Genomic DNA, 17,667 nt, shown 5'->3' with positions numbered 1-17,667 from the left:
TTTCTTCTGCAGGCAGGGGAATGCCATGGGAACGCCAGTGCCGGGATGCTCACACACAGACACACACTCGCGCACACATACGCCTCCAGCCTTCTGCTTCCAGTGCTCCCTTGCATGCTCTTTCTTTTGTCAGTTCTACTTTCTTCCTCCAGCCGTGCTAAGGATTTAGCAAAAGCTCATGGGTCCTCTGTGCTATAAAATTAGGTCTCTACAGGTGCCAGGAGAATTCTGTGCCTTGGCATCCAAACAGCTTCATCTCCAGTTAGGAGATAAACTGAATTTCCTCTTGAAGTTAAAGCACTCTCCAGCTTCTCTTCCCTGGGATCCACTTCCCCTTAAGGCTGTAGAATGCAGCACAGAACCACTCAAAAGTGTGTTAGAGAAATCCACTGCGGACACTTGAGAAATCCTGTGACAGCACTGTGAGGCAGATAAGCAGAGGCGGGGGGAGAGGAGAGAAAAAAGGAATAGCTTTCGGAGACTGCTTGGCAGCAAAGTCAGCGCTTGAAATATCTGTGGGGAGTTTGAAAGCATTTCCTAACATCAAAAATGTGAAGAAGAAAAAGAAATTTTGATCAATGACTTATTGCCCTTGATCTAAGCAAAAGAATCCTAGCCAGTCAGAAATAACAGAAATCTGTTTTATTGTAAAGCTTAAGTTTTCTATGTTTTGACAGCTGGGGCTCATGCTTTTGGCTGGGTAATTTGCCAGCTTTAAAATATTCATCACTGAGTTGCCAGGTTTTTGTCCTTTCAAACTGAAATCTAACGATGAAGGAGAAGGTGCTGGAGAGATTTTAAGCATGAATTTTCTGCCCTAAAACAGAACTTTGTGGCCTGAGTTCACATGACCAGAAAAAGAGGTTTCTGCTCCAGGGCCAAGTTTCTGGTGAATCACTTGCTGGTCACTGAGCCAAGATTCACTTTCTGGAGCATGGGAAGCAGTGGCTCATTTGTGATGAAGACAGTCCCCTTGCCTTTGTTGAGAGGAAATGGATTAACAGTATGTATTCTGTGCACAAATCTTGAAAGAACTGAACTAAAATATTCCAGACTAAAGCATCCTTACCAAGAAACAAACTGGAACACTTTACACTGAAAATTCATAGATGATTCTGAAAATGATCAGTGAAATGCTGGTGTTGGTGGCTCTTGGATCAACTCAGATGTCTTACAGACTACTCAGGAAAATTAGTGTCACAGAATTTATTCTTTTTGATGCAAACCTTTAGATTACTATTCCAATGTTGCTCCTTCTTAATGCATCCTACACTTATTCTAAGAAATCAAGTCAGGCTCTTCTGGTCTTGTGCAATTTTTTTATTGCTATGTCTCGCACTCTTTTCATTTCATCACTCAGTTGTTATCGTTCCATTTCACTACTGTGTAACTTAGTGAGCTTTCTTAGTTGAACATAAGGGAAATATTTTTCCCAAATTGAAAAATGTTAAATAATTTCATATCTGCTAAGACTGAATTCCTCTTCCAGAAACTCGAGGTCAGCCTTATAGACTTGGTATCTGAAAAAACTGCTTGCATCAACTCTGTCCTTAGCTTCCTCTTCCTCTACTCGTCACAGGTGACCACTATTTTTGTCACATAATTTTATATCTACAAAGTCCTTGCAAGTGCTCAATGCTTCACTTTTGAGACTGGTATTTCATTTTCTGGATAAGGAATTAAAATGTCTTTGGGGATATGAAGTGATAACAAATCCCTTTCAGTCAGGGACAAGTTAATATGAGAAGAAGTTGCAATGCAGAGATTGTGAGTAACTAAAAACTGGAAGTGCATAACTGTGTAGTATCTGGTTCTTCAGGCAGTTTCAGGTTGACCATCTGATAGCTTAATTGGACAGCTATTGCGAACTAAGGTCAAAGAGTATCTCAAGAGTTTATGGAGCCAAATTTCTAAAGGCCCTTTGATCTAGTCTCCAACACTTCAAAAAGCCAGGGTGGGCAACTAAGTGTGCATGCAGGAGGCCTGCACAGAGGGATGCTGCCAGGTAGGACTGGGCACTGGGCTGCAGTTTAGGAGAAGGATGAGAAAGGCACTGACAGGAAGGGGGAGTGGTGGAGAGGGAAGTCTCTCTGGTCATGTCTATTCTGGCATAAAAGACAAGGTCAGGATTTAGCAACAAACCTATGTCTGCATCCATTAACCTTTGTGGGTTTGGCTTATATCAGCTTCCTGCTCTACTCTGCACTGGTGCAGCCTCACCTGAAGTCCTGTGTGCAGTTTTGGGCCCACAATATAAGAAACATACAAAGCTATTAGAGAAACATATAAAGCTATTAGAGAGCATACCATGAAGATGGTAAAGAGCCTTGAGGGGAAGTCATGTGAGGAGCTTCTGGGGTAACTTATGCTGGAGAATGAGAGGAGACCTCACAGCAATTTACAACTTTCTCATGAGGAGCAGTGCAGGTGCAGGCACTGATCTCTTCTCTCTGGTCCAGTGACAGGACCGGAGGGAATGGCCTGAAGTTGTGCCAGGGGAGGTCTAGGCTGGATATCAGGAAAAATCTCTTCACCCAGAGAGTGGCTGGGCACTGGAACAGGCTCCCCAGGGAACTGGTCATAGAACCAGCATGACAGAATTCAAGAAGCATTTGGACAATGCTCCTGAGAACATGGTGTGCATGTTGGGTCGTCCTGTGCAGGGCCAGGAGTTGAACTTGATGATCCTTGTGGGTCCCTTCCAACTCAGGATATTTTATGATTCTATGAACTAACACTCTCCCACGACAGCACAGGAGCATGGTTTGTGCCACACAACTTACCAGGACTGTTCTTGATGAGCAGTCTGGATGTAGCCATCCTATTTTGGGCAGAAAAAAAAGCTTAGAAGCATGGATGCAAGTCATGCAGGGACATCTGCAGGGCCAGAAAATAGGCCTTGGCTTGTTCTATTTTGCAATGTAGTTCTCACACCAGCATCATGCCAAACATACTGTATCATTTGAGGAATGCATTTATTTTGAGCAGGACCGATACTTGAGAAAGTGAGTGACACTGGTGAAAACTGACAGATGTTTACTGATTTAGTCTTCACATGCAAAACTGTTGGTGTGTGTTCAAAGTAATTTTCTGAAGATGCATCTCTTCTTATCTTAACATCAGGAAACAGCAGCCTGGTGTATTTTCCCATTTGTTGTGACTTGTTAATCTAGATCCACTATATATTCCAGGTACACAGTTCCTAAATTTAAAGCTGCAAACAGACTTGTTCTCTCGGCATACTTGTAAGAAATGTTTAATTTTACATTGCCAATTTTCAAATATTTCAACACGCTCTGGCTAGGTAAAACAGTAAGGAGTTGCCATAACACATTGACGAATTAATGACTTGCTTGATAGCACAAGCTCTTATTTTCCTCTCCTGTCAGCTCTTGGGCCAGACATTTTAGAAGAGTTTAATCAAAATCCTCATCAAAAGCCAAATGACTGGATTTTAAAGAAAGTTTAATTACAATGGTCAAGCCACCCAGCATGATTTGCTTGATTTGATTAACATAATGAGGAGCTCATTTAATGAGAAATGCATTAATTCATTCAAACAAGTGGTTTTATCAGTGGTATTAAGCATCAACCCAGATTATGTACAGCAGAAACTATTATAGCAAAAATTGAGCAAGGTCAAAGCAGTAGTCATACCATAATTACAAGCTCTCAGCTGTAATCTACCAGTTGAACTGGGTAGTATTCCTGCCCAAAATAGCAGGATCCCTATTTAAAAAAGCCCCCAAACCATAGAGTTTTGCTCTAATTCCACAGATGAGATCTCCATCTCTTTCTTTCAGGTATTCAGAAGATTTGGGACTGAAGAAGAAGCGGGACTGAATTTTTTTACTTTCAGATCTTCACTACACGTGTAGATATTAGTAACAAATTACGAAGAACTCAAAGGAACCCTGCTACCACTCCACACCCCTAAAGGAAACGGATGTTGTCCATTTGCTCTTTGTTTTATCTCTCTCCTGACCCTGTGATGTCAAAGGAATGCTCCCATCCCTAACCTGGCATAGAGTGACCCTGGGAAAAAATTAGCATTTTACTTCTGGGGAAAGGAACCTCCTTTTCAGAAAAAGGAAAAAAAAAAAAAAGATTCAAGTGGGAAGTATTTGAGCAAAAGCAGAAAGAATCTCCTTCACACTTTCCTCTCTTCCACTACCTTCTTTAGACACATCTCACACTGTATTTCAATTCCTTGTTTCAGGACCCATTCCTCTGGGCTTTGCACAGCACACTTCACCTGGCACCCCTTCTCTGGTGCACCCTGCTCTATCTCCCAGCAGCTGCCAATGCTCTTCTCTCTCCTATGCTGCCCTGACCACTGTTACCTCTTTGACTTCTGCTGCACTCCCTCACCTTTACTCAGGCCACTTGTCATTCCTGCAGTGTCTGCGCTGCCCCTGCGGGAGCTGCCTTTCCTGCTGCTTCCTACTGTGCCCATACAGCACTGAAACTTCTTTGATTTTCAAGTGCTCTACTTCTCAGCCTACTTGGCCGCCAGAGTACTTTCCAAGTACTGTTGCACAGTGGACTTCAGCACTGTCTATGGCACAGCTTTTCATCAGCGACTGTCAGCAGCTGGTAGAGGAGACCATGCTCAAAACTGTTCCCTAAGGAGACAGGAGGCTGGTCAAGGAGCTGAGAGGTGGAGCCCAAGCCCAGCTGCAAATGGGATACTCCAGGATTAGATGCATACCAACAAGTAAAGACTGAGACTGGCACGGAGACAGAATTTTACCTCCTGATTAAGCCAGCAGGAATATGACAGTAAGACACTATTATTAGATTACCTAAATGAATGTAAGTACCAAGGTTCACCTACAGCTTTGGAAATTTGGATTAAGATCTTCAAGAAATAAGCTGAAGCAGAGAACTAGAGATGTCAAAAAATAGACCTAAGGATTTTTTTGCTATATTAATAGAAAATGAGCAAGAAAATAATTCATGTTAAACTGAAAATCATAATCCTTAGGATTATTTCTGCCAGTTGCCTTTAAGTCACAAGAAAATGAGTAAAAGTTGGAATTGGAGTCCCTTGATTTTAGAGAAATTTGGGATTTGCCTATATGTGGCTGCTGCACACCAACAGGAGCCAGTGATATTGGCATATAAACATTTGCACAGAGGAAAGCATTAGCGGTGATGACTGCACTGTACACTCAGCAAGGCTATTCCTGAGCTGAAGTTCATTCCATCTTGGAACAAGGAACACAAACAGCATACATGGACTCACTGCAGAACCTGCCCCTTGGTGTCACATTTAGTATTCCTGAGAGGAATTGACATGGGAAATCAAAAAACATAAATTTTTACAAGATCATATCTTAAAACACTTTTCCCCACTATCTCCCAACCCAGCCTTCAAGAAGACAATCAACATTACTAAAGTCATAATCTGAAGAAAATTCCCCAAGGACCAATATATCTCACCATACTAGAGTGATAAATGCAAAAAATGCAATTTATCTCCACAGCCCTCAAAAGAACCGTGAAAAACAATGGATCCATATCATGTCCATCCCTATACAAACTACTTCTTATGAACTATGTGCCCTCTGTACCATAGTGAACTCATACTGACAATTTGTGCATGAAAGAAAACCATGGTTAATCACAACAAAATGTCTCCTAAACCAGTCATTCTCTGATCATTCAGCCTTTTTCCTCAATGGCATCCTACAAAAGACACTGGAAAGACTAAGCCAAGATTAAAGTTAACAACTTCATGGGACACCAAAAATTGTTGATTCTAACAACAACGCTAATTTTATGACACATTACAATTTACATCACACATGAATTGCTAATCTCAGTTTCTCAGGAGATAATTACCAGTGCATTTCTTCCATCCTGTGTTCAATAGAGCTGAAGACCTTATTACCTCTCCTCTTACTAACTTCCCCTCTGCTCCTTTCATCTCAAAATACCTGACTGATTAATATAATGAAACTGAACTCAGAAAAATTGCTTCTGATCTTTGCTTATCTGGCAGCTTGCTAGCTATGTCTCTCCTGTTTTTCCTCCTCAACATTTTCTGATTTTTTCCCATTATGTGTACTGATAACAGATACTGCCTTTCTCTACTGATATTCCCTCTGAGTGTTAAGACACTTTCCTGTTTACCAAAAAAACAGCCCAAACAGCCTTTCGCCCTGTTACAGATATGGTTCCAGTTCTGACTCACAGATGCCTTTCTGAATAAGTTATATGGCTTTCCTTCTGGCATTATCCAAGCTCTCAATTTCTTCAAAGAAATATTTGTGCTTAGCAAAGAGTAAGACAACTTATCTGGCCAAACATCAGTCACTATTTCTAAAAAGAAAGGAAACATTGCTAATTCAGATCTTTCTAAAATGAAAGTGAACTATAACATGGACAAGATTCAGGAATATGTTGTTCTGCTGGGGCAGTTATGTATTGCCCAGTTGAGTCAGAAATTACAATTTTTACAGTTACTTCTCTCTGATACTTCCCAGATAGTGAACTGGTCTTTGGCAAAACCCATTGGAATGATGTTGTATATTATTTCCTTCTCCCCTTCATGCATGGAGATCAAAAACCTCTTTGCATCCCAATCCAGTAACTTTAGTCTGTAACAGCTTGGGAAAGATTAAGCAGTATCTTAGGACTGTGCTCGATATAATTTTGCCTACAGACATTAAGTGTGCAGTATCACATGAATTAAAATATATGGACCTATCACTTAATGTGTTTCAGGAAGTAATAAATAAGCCAGTACACAATGCTCTGAGGCAATGTGCAGCTCTACCACCTCCTGCCAAATGCTGTTCCCTTCCTTGGACTTGCAGAAGTAGCAGGTGTTGTTCTGTTTCCACCACATGCAGACCTTGATGCATACCTGAGAGCAGTTCTTTGTAAGCACATACCTAAATGTTACATCCAGGGCAGAACTTCTACACCCTTCTTCGTTCACCGAAATGCATTCAGAGAAAATTCAAGACAGGATTAAGGAAGCATTTTAAAACTCATATTCCTCATTTTGTGCAACTAGGGGTTATCTGTGGCCCGGAGGACACATGAGACCTGCCACCTCAGCATTCCATGTACAAAGAAACTGTTTACTCCATTTGTGTCTGTCACCATGGAAAAGCTCAGAGAACATATGGAAAGGATTTTTTTCAGGTTCAAAGGAAAAGCAGGCCCCCACATCTCTTCCTCCTACTCAGATACAAACCAGGATCTTGCTCTGCTAGCCAGTACAGAGATAATCTTCAGCATTGATATATGGGAACTGCTGACACAATGTAAACATTTGGGAAAAGCAAAATATTTGCCAAGAACCTAAAAGGCTGGGTGCTTAGAACAGCTCTACTCGCTGGCTTTCCTTAGCAAGGTGTGCCAGGGAACACGTACCCACTGCTGGCTTCTAAGAGATTGACCCTACAGCACACTGTATCTACATCCCATCAAGCAGTACGCCATTGCCTTCTTCTCCTTTGGCTGTGCCACTGCAATGAGAGTTTCTTGAAGAAACTGAGATGTTTCTGGAAGAGCAAAACAGCTCCTACCACCCCTCAGGAGCCAATGTTTTGCTGTGCCTGAGGCACCTGCTGTGTGGCTGGTGCCACCATCAGCCTCTTTGATGTAGGGAGGCAGACGGATTCTGACTTGGCCATCAGGCTCTGATGGCCAAGAGCCCGCTACAACAATATCTTGCTGCACTACTGCAGATTTGCAGATTTCGGCGCTGATCATTGGCAGAAACACACAAATGCAGCCCATGCATCCTTGTTTCCCATCCGCAAGCAGGTAACACGACAGCAGTGTTCAGTATGGTGGTGGGGGAAAAGACAGAACTGTGGAAATGGTGCGAGATGAGGATGCCCAAGCTGTCTGGCGATGGAACCCAGTTTTCGCAGGGTGCCTCCTCAACAGCCCTGTGGGAGGGCGCCGCGGCGGCAGCAGCACGAGGCCCGGCGGAGGCACGGCGGCCCTTACCTTCTCGTTCTTCCTCTCCTCGGCCTTGCCGGCAGGCCCGGGCGCGGCGGGGCCGCCCAGGGGCCCGGAGCCCACGTCCCCGTTGAGGTGCGCGGCGCTGACGTTGGGCGGGGTGATGGCGGCGGCGGCGGAGGTGAGCGGGATGAGGGGCCGCGCCCCCGGGGCGGGCGGCTGGTGGCCGTGCTGCGGGGACACGGCGGGGTGAGGCCGGATGGCCGCGGCGGGCAGGCGGGAGGGCGAGCTGGGCGTCCGCAGAGGCGAGACCGTGGCCGTGGGTCGCTCCGGGGCCGGCACTGCCGGGTGCGCTGCGGGAGGAGCAGAGAGCACGGTTAAATTGCCCTGGCACTGCCTCGATGGGCCCTTCAGTGGCCGTAGCTCACTTGGGCTGAGCACGGTGTCAACAGCACCGTGGGTTCGGTTCCCTTAGGGACCATTCACTTGAAGGGCTGGCGTCCATGATCCTTGTGGGTCCCCTCCAACTCAGAAGGTTCTGTGATTCTGTCTGTGAAGGTGTCAAGGGCACGATGGGGATACAAGCTCTGAGCCTTTGCTCAGCATATCTCACCCTGCAAGTGTTTTTGGTTAATTCCCCTCCTGGCTGCGAAGCCCTGTCCGAACTCACCAAAACTGGCTTATGTCCCCCCGCCACCCCACCACCCAGTGATGCCACTGGGGAATGGCATTCACAATCCCTGCCCATGCCTGGAAATAAATACCTAATCTGCTGCCTTTTAAAAATACATTATCTCGTTCCAGATGAGTTGTTTTCTGCACCCCCAGGCTCTCCTCCTAAGGTGATCGGTTCTCGAGCAATGCAACTCGGGACCTAAGGGGTTAGCCCAGATGATCCACACTGACCCTGCACACAGCAATTACAAAAGGAGGTGTCTTGTTTCAGCCCTAACAAAATGACCAACATCACATCACTGTGCTGCACAGGATAAATTAGGCAGAAATCTACCAGAGGATTTCTGAGCTCAGCCTCTCCTCTGCCAGCAAAGTCCCTAAGGGACTATGCAGTGCCTTTTAGTCTGGCTGCTCCTGCTAAGCAAATCCTGCCTGCAAGCAGTGGGAACCAGGAATTAGAGCTCACCCATTTAAGGGTGACTGTGACACACTGATGCGGTCAGCTCCCCAGGGATTCCAGAGTGTGTTGCATGCTTCAGGATGCAAAAAGTGTGACAAAGGTCTAGGTCCGTTTTCACAATGATGTTGTCTATGACTTCCAGCTTGGTTGATTGCTTAGGTGTTACCTAAATACAGCTCCACTTCAAGTATGTGCAGCCTAAAAGCGGAGTCCATATTCAGACATGCCCTCACATAAATGATTCAATAATAGGACTGGCTGGAAAGTGCTCATTTCATAAATGATTTCAAGGTTTCATAATCTTGTTTAGTTCTGTCTCAGCACAAAATTTGAACCTCTGAACATTTTTCTGAGCACAACATGCTCACTCACCCCATAATAGACTCTATTTTGGTCAGGTTATTCACCTGGGATGTGAAAACACAGAATGCTATCATTGCACTGTTCTCTTATGAGGAGAACAGCTCTGGAAAGCCATCAGTTCCCTTTACATGAGTCAGTACAGCTTCATGGTTGGTTTGGTTGAACTACATCCATTCCTGACAAAAAAACTTTGAGTCCAGAAAATCTGCTTTTCTTTGACCAAGTTGCATTTTACTGGAAAATTTCTGACTGACTTTGATCTGTCATTTTCTGACAAATTCATCTGGAGGACAATCTTTTATGCAGCTGGAGTTCACTCAGTCTGTAACTAAACAACAATGCTAGAACAACTCAAACCACTAGTTTCTATTCCTGTGGTTATCAGGGGCACCCATTGCAGGGATTCGATTGATAGAGGGCCATTAATCATACTCACTACACCAGCTGGGCATTCCTGCCAGGAGGGAATTTAATCTCCCAGCCTTCCATCCTCTTATCTAATGTGATACTAAACATGATGGACCAGTCATCATCAGATTAGCGCCTCCAAAGTTTATATTACTCTCTCTTACAAAAGCTCCTCTATAATATCTTTTTTTACTAATGTTTATAGCAAATCAGCTACACTATCTTTAGCCAGTCTGTAACTTGATATCACTTTACCATGTAGAATGAGGAAGGCCCTAAAAGTCATTATTACAGATGCCTTCAAGACTATTTTTACTATTGGTTATCATCATCCCCTCCCAGGACTACTAAGAACATGCTCTGAAAGTGCAATTCACTTCCAGAAAGCCAGGCAAGGTACTCACTAGTTATCTGGAAATGATTCCCTCCTGATTTTCCCATTTGGAACCTGAGTGATGAACAATTTTGCTATGAGAAATCTAATTTTTTTGGGATGGTTAAACTTGTAGGATCTAGGTTCGAACTACTGTTTGTAGGAAGCAATGGCTTTCCTAAATTTAGAGAGAGAGCATACTCGTGGAATTTCTCTGCATGTACCTGGATGCAGAACACTGATTTGATAATCATACTAGGTACATCACCTGTTTCATGTAGGACTTGCTGTTTCCAGACACAAAGGAAACATAAAACATGAGAAACAGTAAAAGAAATGGCCTGCGAAAAATCAACTTTGAGCAGAGTTCTCACATTTTACTCTGTAGTTTCATCTGCTTACTGTTACAATGTATGCCTCTGCTCTGGGATCTCTGGATCTGGACTGTGCTGCGTCAAACATGCGATTAATTAGCAATGCTCACTGAAGGCTATTTTTGTTCTACACCACTCGTATTTCGTTTTGGGTGTATTCCTACATTAGTGGCCTTGTAGAAAATTGATTTGTTACTCATATATATTGCAAGCCAACAGGAACGTGATTTGAATACTGTGCCAGCTTGCCTCTCTTGAAAAACTTTTCCAAAAGTCAGTGCATTGACCTGTCCTGCATGGGCTCTCATCCACAGGATGCTGGTGAGGACAGCCATTATGGAGATAATTACTGATAGTCATGAAAACTTCCTTTATTTATCCTGGCAAAGATTTTTTTAATTAAAACAACAATCTCGTGAACCTTCTGGAAAGGTTGGAAAACTCTCTGCTTGGGAGGTTTTGGAACAGCTCTGTGGTCCCTGGGTCACTTTGCCTGCCAACGCTTTGGCACTTTAGAGATGTCAGAGTGACCTAGAGGAGCAATCTTAAATCAGGGAAGTTGCTGGAGGTGTGAAAAGAAGGTGTGGGGCATGCCAGGCCTGTGGGGCACAGCAATCTGTCACCTTGGTTTCAGGAGAGTCACCTGCCAGTTGACGTGGGCACAGGAGGCACCGGGAGCACCTGAACACTTCCTGAGCACTCCACCCAAAAGGGGACATTTTTGCCTTTGTGCTGTGGGAGCAGGAGACCTTTTGGAAGGGTGTGACTTGAGAGGAAAGCAGCACTTTCTGAAGTCAAGAAAAAGAGGATAAATGGATTATTCCCATTGTGACATGGATGCCAGGTAAAGCCCTGCACTGTTTGTTGAGCAGAGGAGTCTCCACTGTTCGAGACTGAGATTCTCAAGTATTTGATTACGTTTTCTTCCCTTTGGTCTGGACTGTGTAGGAGGTGAGATTAGATGGTCAGCATCGTGCCTTCTCGCTTCATGACTTACTCTGCAGGGTATTTCTCATTTGTGTTTGCTCTGTTTTGTATCTAAGACCTCAGTTTTGAGCAGTCACAGTCGTTACTGATCTTTGTAAATACAATGGATCACATCCCTATAAAATATCAGAAACAAAATGTTTTAAATTTTGCTGTATAAAGTTCCACCACAGGATTTGCTTTTACTTTATTCAACATCAGAAGCTGTTTAACATCGGGGAAAGGGGAATAAATTGTACTCTAGAAAATTGTGCTGTACATCAGAAAGGGAGCCTAGAAAGAACAGAGGCCCCCTGGTGCAAGAAGCTCTTATTCTCACTTCAAAAAGGTGGCAGCAGTTTTCAGATCTTTTGCTTTACCACTAACACAGGGTCCCATTCTGCCTAATAAATGCCTTTCATCCCTGAAGCCCAATGAAATGCTTCTTAATTTCAAGGCATGTATTACTTGCTCTGCAATAAGGGCAGTATTTTTTTATCAGCAAGCCAACCGGACTCAGAACTGTTAATCTCCTTAGTATACAGAGTGCTTGCTTTCACTCAGATAAATTGTATAAATATTTGTAAACACTGCAATCTATTTCAGCTGTAGCAACAGAACAATCTGATAAACACAACGTGGTTCCCAGAGATCAATAGAAACCCATAAATATTACAAGCAAAGAAAACATACTCTATCACCAATGGACAAACTCCACGCTGCTTGGGCTGAAGCGAGGAGGAAGGCAGTGGGGACAGGCACATTCTAGGGGGTTGCACTGGAGGGTTGCATTGGATTACTACACCAATCCTGCTAGGGCAGGAGGCCCGGGTGAGCACTTACCCATCTGCATGGCGCTGCGGGGCTGGCTGCCCGCCTGCTGAGCCGAGTACCGCAGGCAGTTACTGAGCTGCGGAGAGGCCGCCTGCAGCTGGGCATGCGTCGCGGGAGCAGTGATGGGAACAACTGGTCTGACAGACGTGGTGGCGTTGCTGTGACCAGCCACAATGGGGTGGATGGCTCCTGGGGCTACTTTTGTTGTTGGAGCTCCTACAGCTCCGCTGTTCCTGGGCTGCCCAGCTCCCACTGGCACCCTGCGCGGAGACAAGTGCACAGTGTAAGCATGCTGCTGAGACCCCAATACCCAACCACAGTGCTCATAAGTACCCCCAGTTACTTAGGGGGTTTAACATGATACCCTATCAGTTGTTAAAGTAAACTGAGGTATTGATATATACTTATCTTTATAGGACCCATTTATAAGCAAGGTGGGGGATATTTTCACCCCTTTAATCTACAGGAAGAAGTGCAGGGTAAAAATAGAAAAGATAATTTTTCTCATCATGTCTTTTATTAACCTATATTTCTGTCTGAATAGTTTCTAGTAAAATCACAAATCTTAATTCAGAGGAAATGGGTATCTCCCAGATGTCATTTTGTGTGCCAGAGGCTATTTCACATGGAGTGATAATTAAAACAGACTCAGAGATCTTTTCTTTGGACCAAACCTGCATACAGCCCTACAGGAAGAAACAAAGATGAATAACACAATCTGTGTGTGGCTATGGAAGGGGACTGAGAAGCTGCAGACTTGACTGGGCTTGGCTTGGCTGAACACTCCACCCTATTGATGTAACAAGCTTAGGCTTGCTAAGGGAATGCAACAGGGACAGGAATGCAGCTGACCTGAATGGAAAAAAGACCAAACAGTTGTTGACACCTCTCTCACTCCTCACTTTAAACAGCATGCATAATTTGTATTTCACCTGAGTGGCCAAGTAGACCTCAGAGGGAAGGGACAAGCCTTTTTTTCCTATTAATTGAGTTCAGACTACAGCATGTCTTGATCCTCTTACCACTGAGCTAAAAACTCTGACTAGGACAGAAGGACACTTAGGAAGTCAGAAAGACACCAGTGGACAAGCTCAGTTGCTGCCGAGCAGCTCTTTCTCTGTGTTTCTTACTCAAGTTCCTGAATAATTTCCTTCCCCAGCTGTAGATGCCATGAAACAGATGGATCATTTTGTGCTGTTTTCTTCTCCTGGGCTGCTTCTTGCGCCAAGGTCCTCTTCCAGGAAAGGACAGCACAGGGGATATGAGGCAGAACAAAGTAAAGTGGAGGAAATGGAAATGAGGCAGTGCGAGAGTTTAGCAAGAGAGGAGAGAATAACAGAAAAAGTGTTAAGAGTCATCTATGGAGCATAGAACTGGGAGAAACTCTGGGTCCCCAAGACTGCATGGGAAGACAGAGAGGAGAAGAGCGGAAAGGAGTATGTTGAACAGTCTGGTCTGGTTTAGAGGACATGGGTGACAGAAGAAATAACCCTAAGAAAAAAGTCGAAAGCCAAAAGAGTGGAATTCTGATGGAAAAAGACCAAATCACAGGCTGGAGTATATGGTCCAAAAGGGCAAAAAATAGCTATGCCTTCTGCCCAATCCTCCCTCCCCCTAAAGTCACAAGAGGAAAGACATCACTGTGCTATCACTGACTTGACTCATCTCATAGTGCAAGGTTTGCCTGGATTACATTTTGCTAGATAAATCTGATTTTTTATTTTCTTAATTTTTTTATAAGTCCCCAGGTTGGGAAAAGCTGGGAATCCCACCAGATGGAAATCTTGACTGTCTGTCATCTGCTGTGAAGAGCTGGCAGAGTGGCAGGAAGGTTCAGCTGGAGCTGGCTTGGCCATCTGCACTAGATTCAGTTTGCCAGAAAAGCACATCTAACAGTCCACTGAGAGCTGTGTTCAGGCAAACATGCACACCAACAAGTACAGAAACTATCTGTGACTCCAACAGAGATGGGTAGATGTTGGATGTGGCAAATATTCTCTGCTGCCCTGTGTTTGTCTGCCCATCAAAAGAGTTCTTTTTCCATAATGCTCCACTAACACATGTGCTTTGGCAGCATATAAATCTAGTTCAGTGTTATTAAATTCACAACTTCTTTTTCTTGGGTTTTGTAGGGTGTGGTAGAAAAACATGTATGAATCTAATCCTCTGGTTTTCTGTCAAAGGGGAACAAAGTATGTTGAATGTAGTGCAAATAGGAGATTTTGTTGCTATCACATTTTTATTGCTGTTCTCACTGAGGGTGATTTATACAGGAATTTAATTGGCCCACAGGATCATAAATATAATCATAATGCTGCTTTCAGGTTTTGTGGAAAGCACTTTTGCCCTTTAGCACTTCTCTGTCTTGTTCTAGCTGTGACATGCTGCATTTAATAAAGTCTTGCTGATTCAGATAACCGACCCTTCAGCGCAAACCTCCGTACTAATTAAGAGCTGAAGAAGCAAGGAGTGAAGGTAGCCAAGGGACTCTATAAAATAAGGTAAATACATTTAGGTTGATGAACAGTGAAGAACCGGTGAATTAATATTTGGGGTTTCCTTTCTGAAATGCAATATTAGGACTGTCATCAAGCTTAGTTATTGCCTTCTGATCTGTTCTTAACTTTTGGTGTTACTCAGAACACATGCGGCAGACTTGACATAAATTTTGGATACAACAAAGCTGGATCAATTTTTCAAGATCAAGAGTGTCTGAGTTGTGAGGTGCCCTTTTCTGGTGAGGAGTCAAAGATGGTGGAGACAGTGTGCATGTGGAAGGAGAGACTGAGAGCACATGAGAAGTAATGAGTTCAGTTTCCAAATCCACAGTTGCTCTAAAGGAGATATGGGCATACATATGCCAGCATTTACCTGCAAGGAACACGTAGGGCAAACAGTCTGGGACACAGAGATGGACTTTCTTCTCAGCTTCTCAGCTTTGATTTGGTATTGTCCAGTACTGAACTCTGACAAATGGCATTCCTCTCTCAAAAATGCCTTTTTTCCTTTTCTTATCTGCTGCAACTGAGGCGGGGGTAGGTAAAATCAGACAATTTACTTAACTCTCCTACCACTTTAGAATTTTAACTGTTCAAACATTAGTCCAGATCCAAATTATTGCAGATCTCTGCTTTAAGAAGAACTAAATTGACATGAGGAGCTACTGAAAAGCAAGACACAAGAATTTTTTATTTTGTTATGTGTCCGGTACTTTTATAACAATAAAATCATTAGCCAACAGATTCTTTGGAATAGTAAAACCTGGGCCTATCAGAGGTTATAAATGCTATCATCTAATACAACTAGTGCAATCTCCTGAGGAAAAGGATAACTCAAATGCTACAACCAGCAAGTCTCATTACTGAAGTCCACAGTGCTACCAGAGAATTTCTGGAAGGATAGTGTGATTTAAAAGCAGAGCTGCATTGTTTTCAGTGCCATCCAGAATCCCACTCAGCCCCAATACAGGCCAGTGGTTCTCACCTTGAAACAGGTGTCACGTAGTTGCCTGGGAAGACACCGGACATGCCACTCCTCAGAGATGTGCCCTTGAACCAGCCGTCCTGGCACTTCTCAATGACCCGGTACATCTCCCCTTTGCGCAGCTCCAGCTCGTCATTCTTCTGAGGCTTGTAGGCATACAGGGCTAGGTAGCTGTGGGGAGAGGTCACACAGGGAGAAAACACACAGGTGACATCAACCACCACCTGTCCTGCTCCAACTCCAGCCCCACAGAGCAGAAAGTGCTGTTCAGAAGTTGTAGTTAAAAAGGGACATCATTTCAGGCTGCTTCACAAACAAGGAATGGCAGAGACTGGATTCTAAGACAATAAGGGAATAACTAATCAGAGTAAAAGGTAATTTAGAAGTTGATGAGACGGGCTTCTCACTCAAGGCAGAACCAAAGCAAAACAGGGCCACAAAGCAGCACCGAAGTTAAGGACGTAGCAACGGTTTCAGAAGAACATGACAATTACAGTGACAGCCAGAGTAACAAGGGCTCGAGTAAGAGGGCTTTGCAAATCCTGACATTTGGAAGAAGTATATATTCATATGCTTCAGGGTGGAATCCACCTCCGTTCTGGAGTTTAACAGGAAAATAAGTAGGTAGGCTATTTCAAAAGCTTTTCTTGCAGCTTTCTCAATGCTATTTATGCTGGCCAAGTTTAGAAACAGGACACCAAACTGTTTTGATCTGGTATGGTAATTCTTGTACTATGTTGGTAAAACAAAAAGTGAGAAAGGGCCACATTCTGTACGGGGTTTTTTACTGAAGTAAGTGAAATGGTAGAATTTGGTTTTGGATGTTTTGCATGCAAGTATTCTAATAAATCTTTAATAAAGGATTCAATATGTTGAAGTTTTTATTTATTTAATTACAGCTTTTATTTATTCCCTTTGTTTGGAATCTTTCTATTTATTTCTCTTTTATTCTTCTGTTACTACTTCAGGGATGTGTCTAGTGTTGTGAAATGACTACAGCTTAAAATCCCTACAGAGACTCTGTTTAGAGAGATTCTTGTTGAAAATTAAGAATGATTGCTTGCACTTTGGGAAATAATGGAAAGTTGGGATAGAATAGCAAGAGTGCACACACATAACAACACTTTCTTTGTAAATACCAGATTTTTTTTGTATTGCCGTTTTTCTACGGATACAAAAAGGGATTTCTGGTAATTCTTGATCAAGGTTGTGCCTTCCTGAGTTTTTTTATTTATTTGTGATTTACAGGCAGTGAGCATAGACTAAGAGAATTGGGAAAACAGAGAAAGTGCATTTACAGTACAAAGTGCAGCAGAATGCTCTTAGGCTCAGGGATGAGTGAGAAGAGGCTTGCTGCCCAAATTATAGCAGTGAACCAGAGAAAAAACCAAAACTATACTGGTTGTAATTGTAGATTTTCAGCCAATAAAAATGACACACGACTTTTTACTTCTGCTCTCCAGGAAATATAATTGAGGAATAAATCCTGTTATTTTTCTTGATTCTACTTCTTTATTGTACCATAGATTTCCTTATTTTTATTCTGAAGGTAGTAAATAAACAGCAGTAATGAGCAGAATATGAACTATTTGGTAACAGCTCCTTGGGGAATCTTAGGCTGATGTGCCTGGCTCTGTTTACCATGTGCATGGGGTATAAAGACCTAATCAGAAACTATATTTCATTAGTCAACAGATGGGAGAAACCACCCTGTGCATCCTATTTTTAGCCTACATAATCGGGTGCTCTTGAGCAGGTCTGTAGCTCTTCACCTGACAAAAAACATGAGGCTACATATGATCTGA

At 43.3% G+C, this 17,667-nt stretch overlaps 1 protein-coding gene across 1 annotated transcript in view; it reads right to left on the bottom strand.

Moving 5' to 3' along the window:
• The window catches only part of SH3RF3 (SH3 domain containing ring finger 3), a 245,914-nt gene that overhangs the window by 27,282 nt on the left and 200,965 nt on the right, over nt 1–17,667 (bottom strand). The window contains exons 6-8 of the mRNA XM_059839613.1: nt 15,863–16,033; nt 12,389–12,639; nt 7,975–8,279 (exon numbers count right to left, since the gene is read on the bottom strand). Coding sequence (XP_059695596.1) covers nt 7,975–8,279; nt 12,389–12,639; nt 15,863–16,033 — 727 coding nt within the window. The remainder of the gene's footprint in view (nt 1–7,974; nt 8,280–12,388; nt 12,640–15,862; nt 16,034–17,667) is intronic.

This window comes from Haemorhous mexicanus, chromosome 2 (assembly GCF_027477595.1).
Source record: "Haemorhous mexicanus isolate bHaeMex1 chromosome 2, bHaeMex1.pri, whole genome shotgun sequence".
Classification (NCBI taxonomy): Eukaryota; Metazoa; Chordata; class Aves; order Passeriformes; family Fringillidae; genus Haemorhous; species Haemorhous mexicanus.
This window is presented reverse-complemented; position numbering and strand designations above follow the sequence as displayed.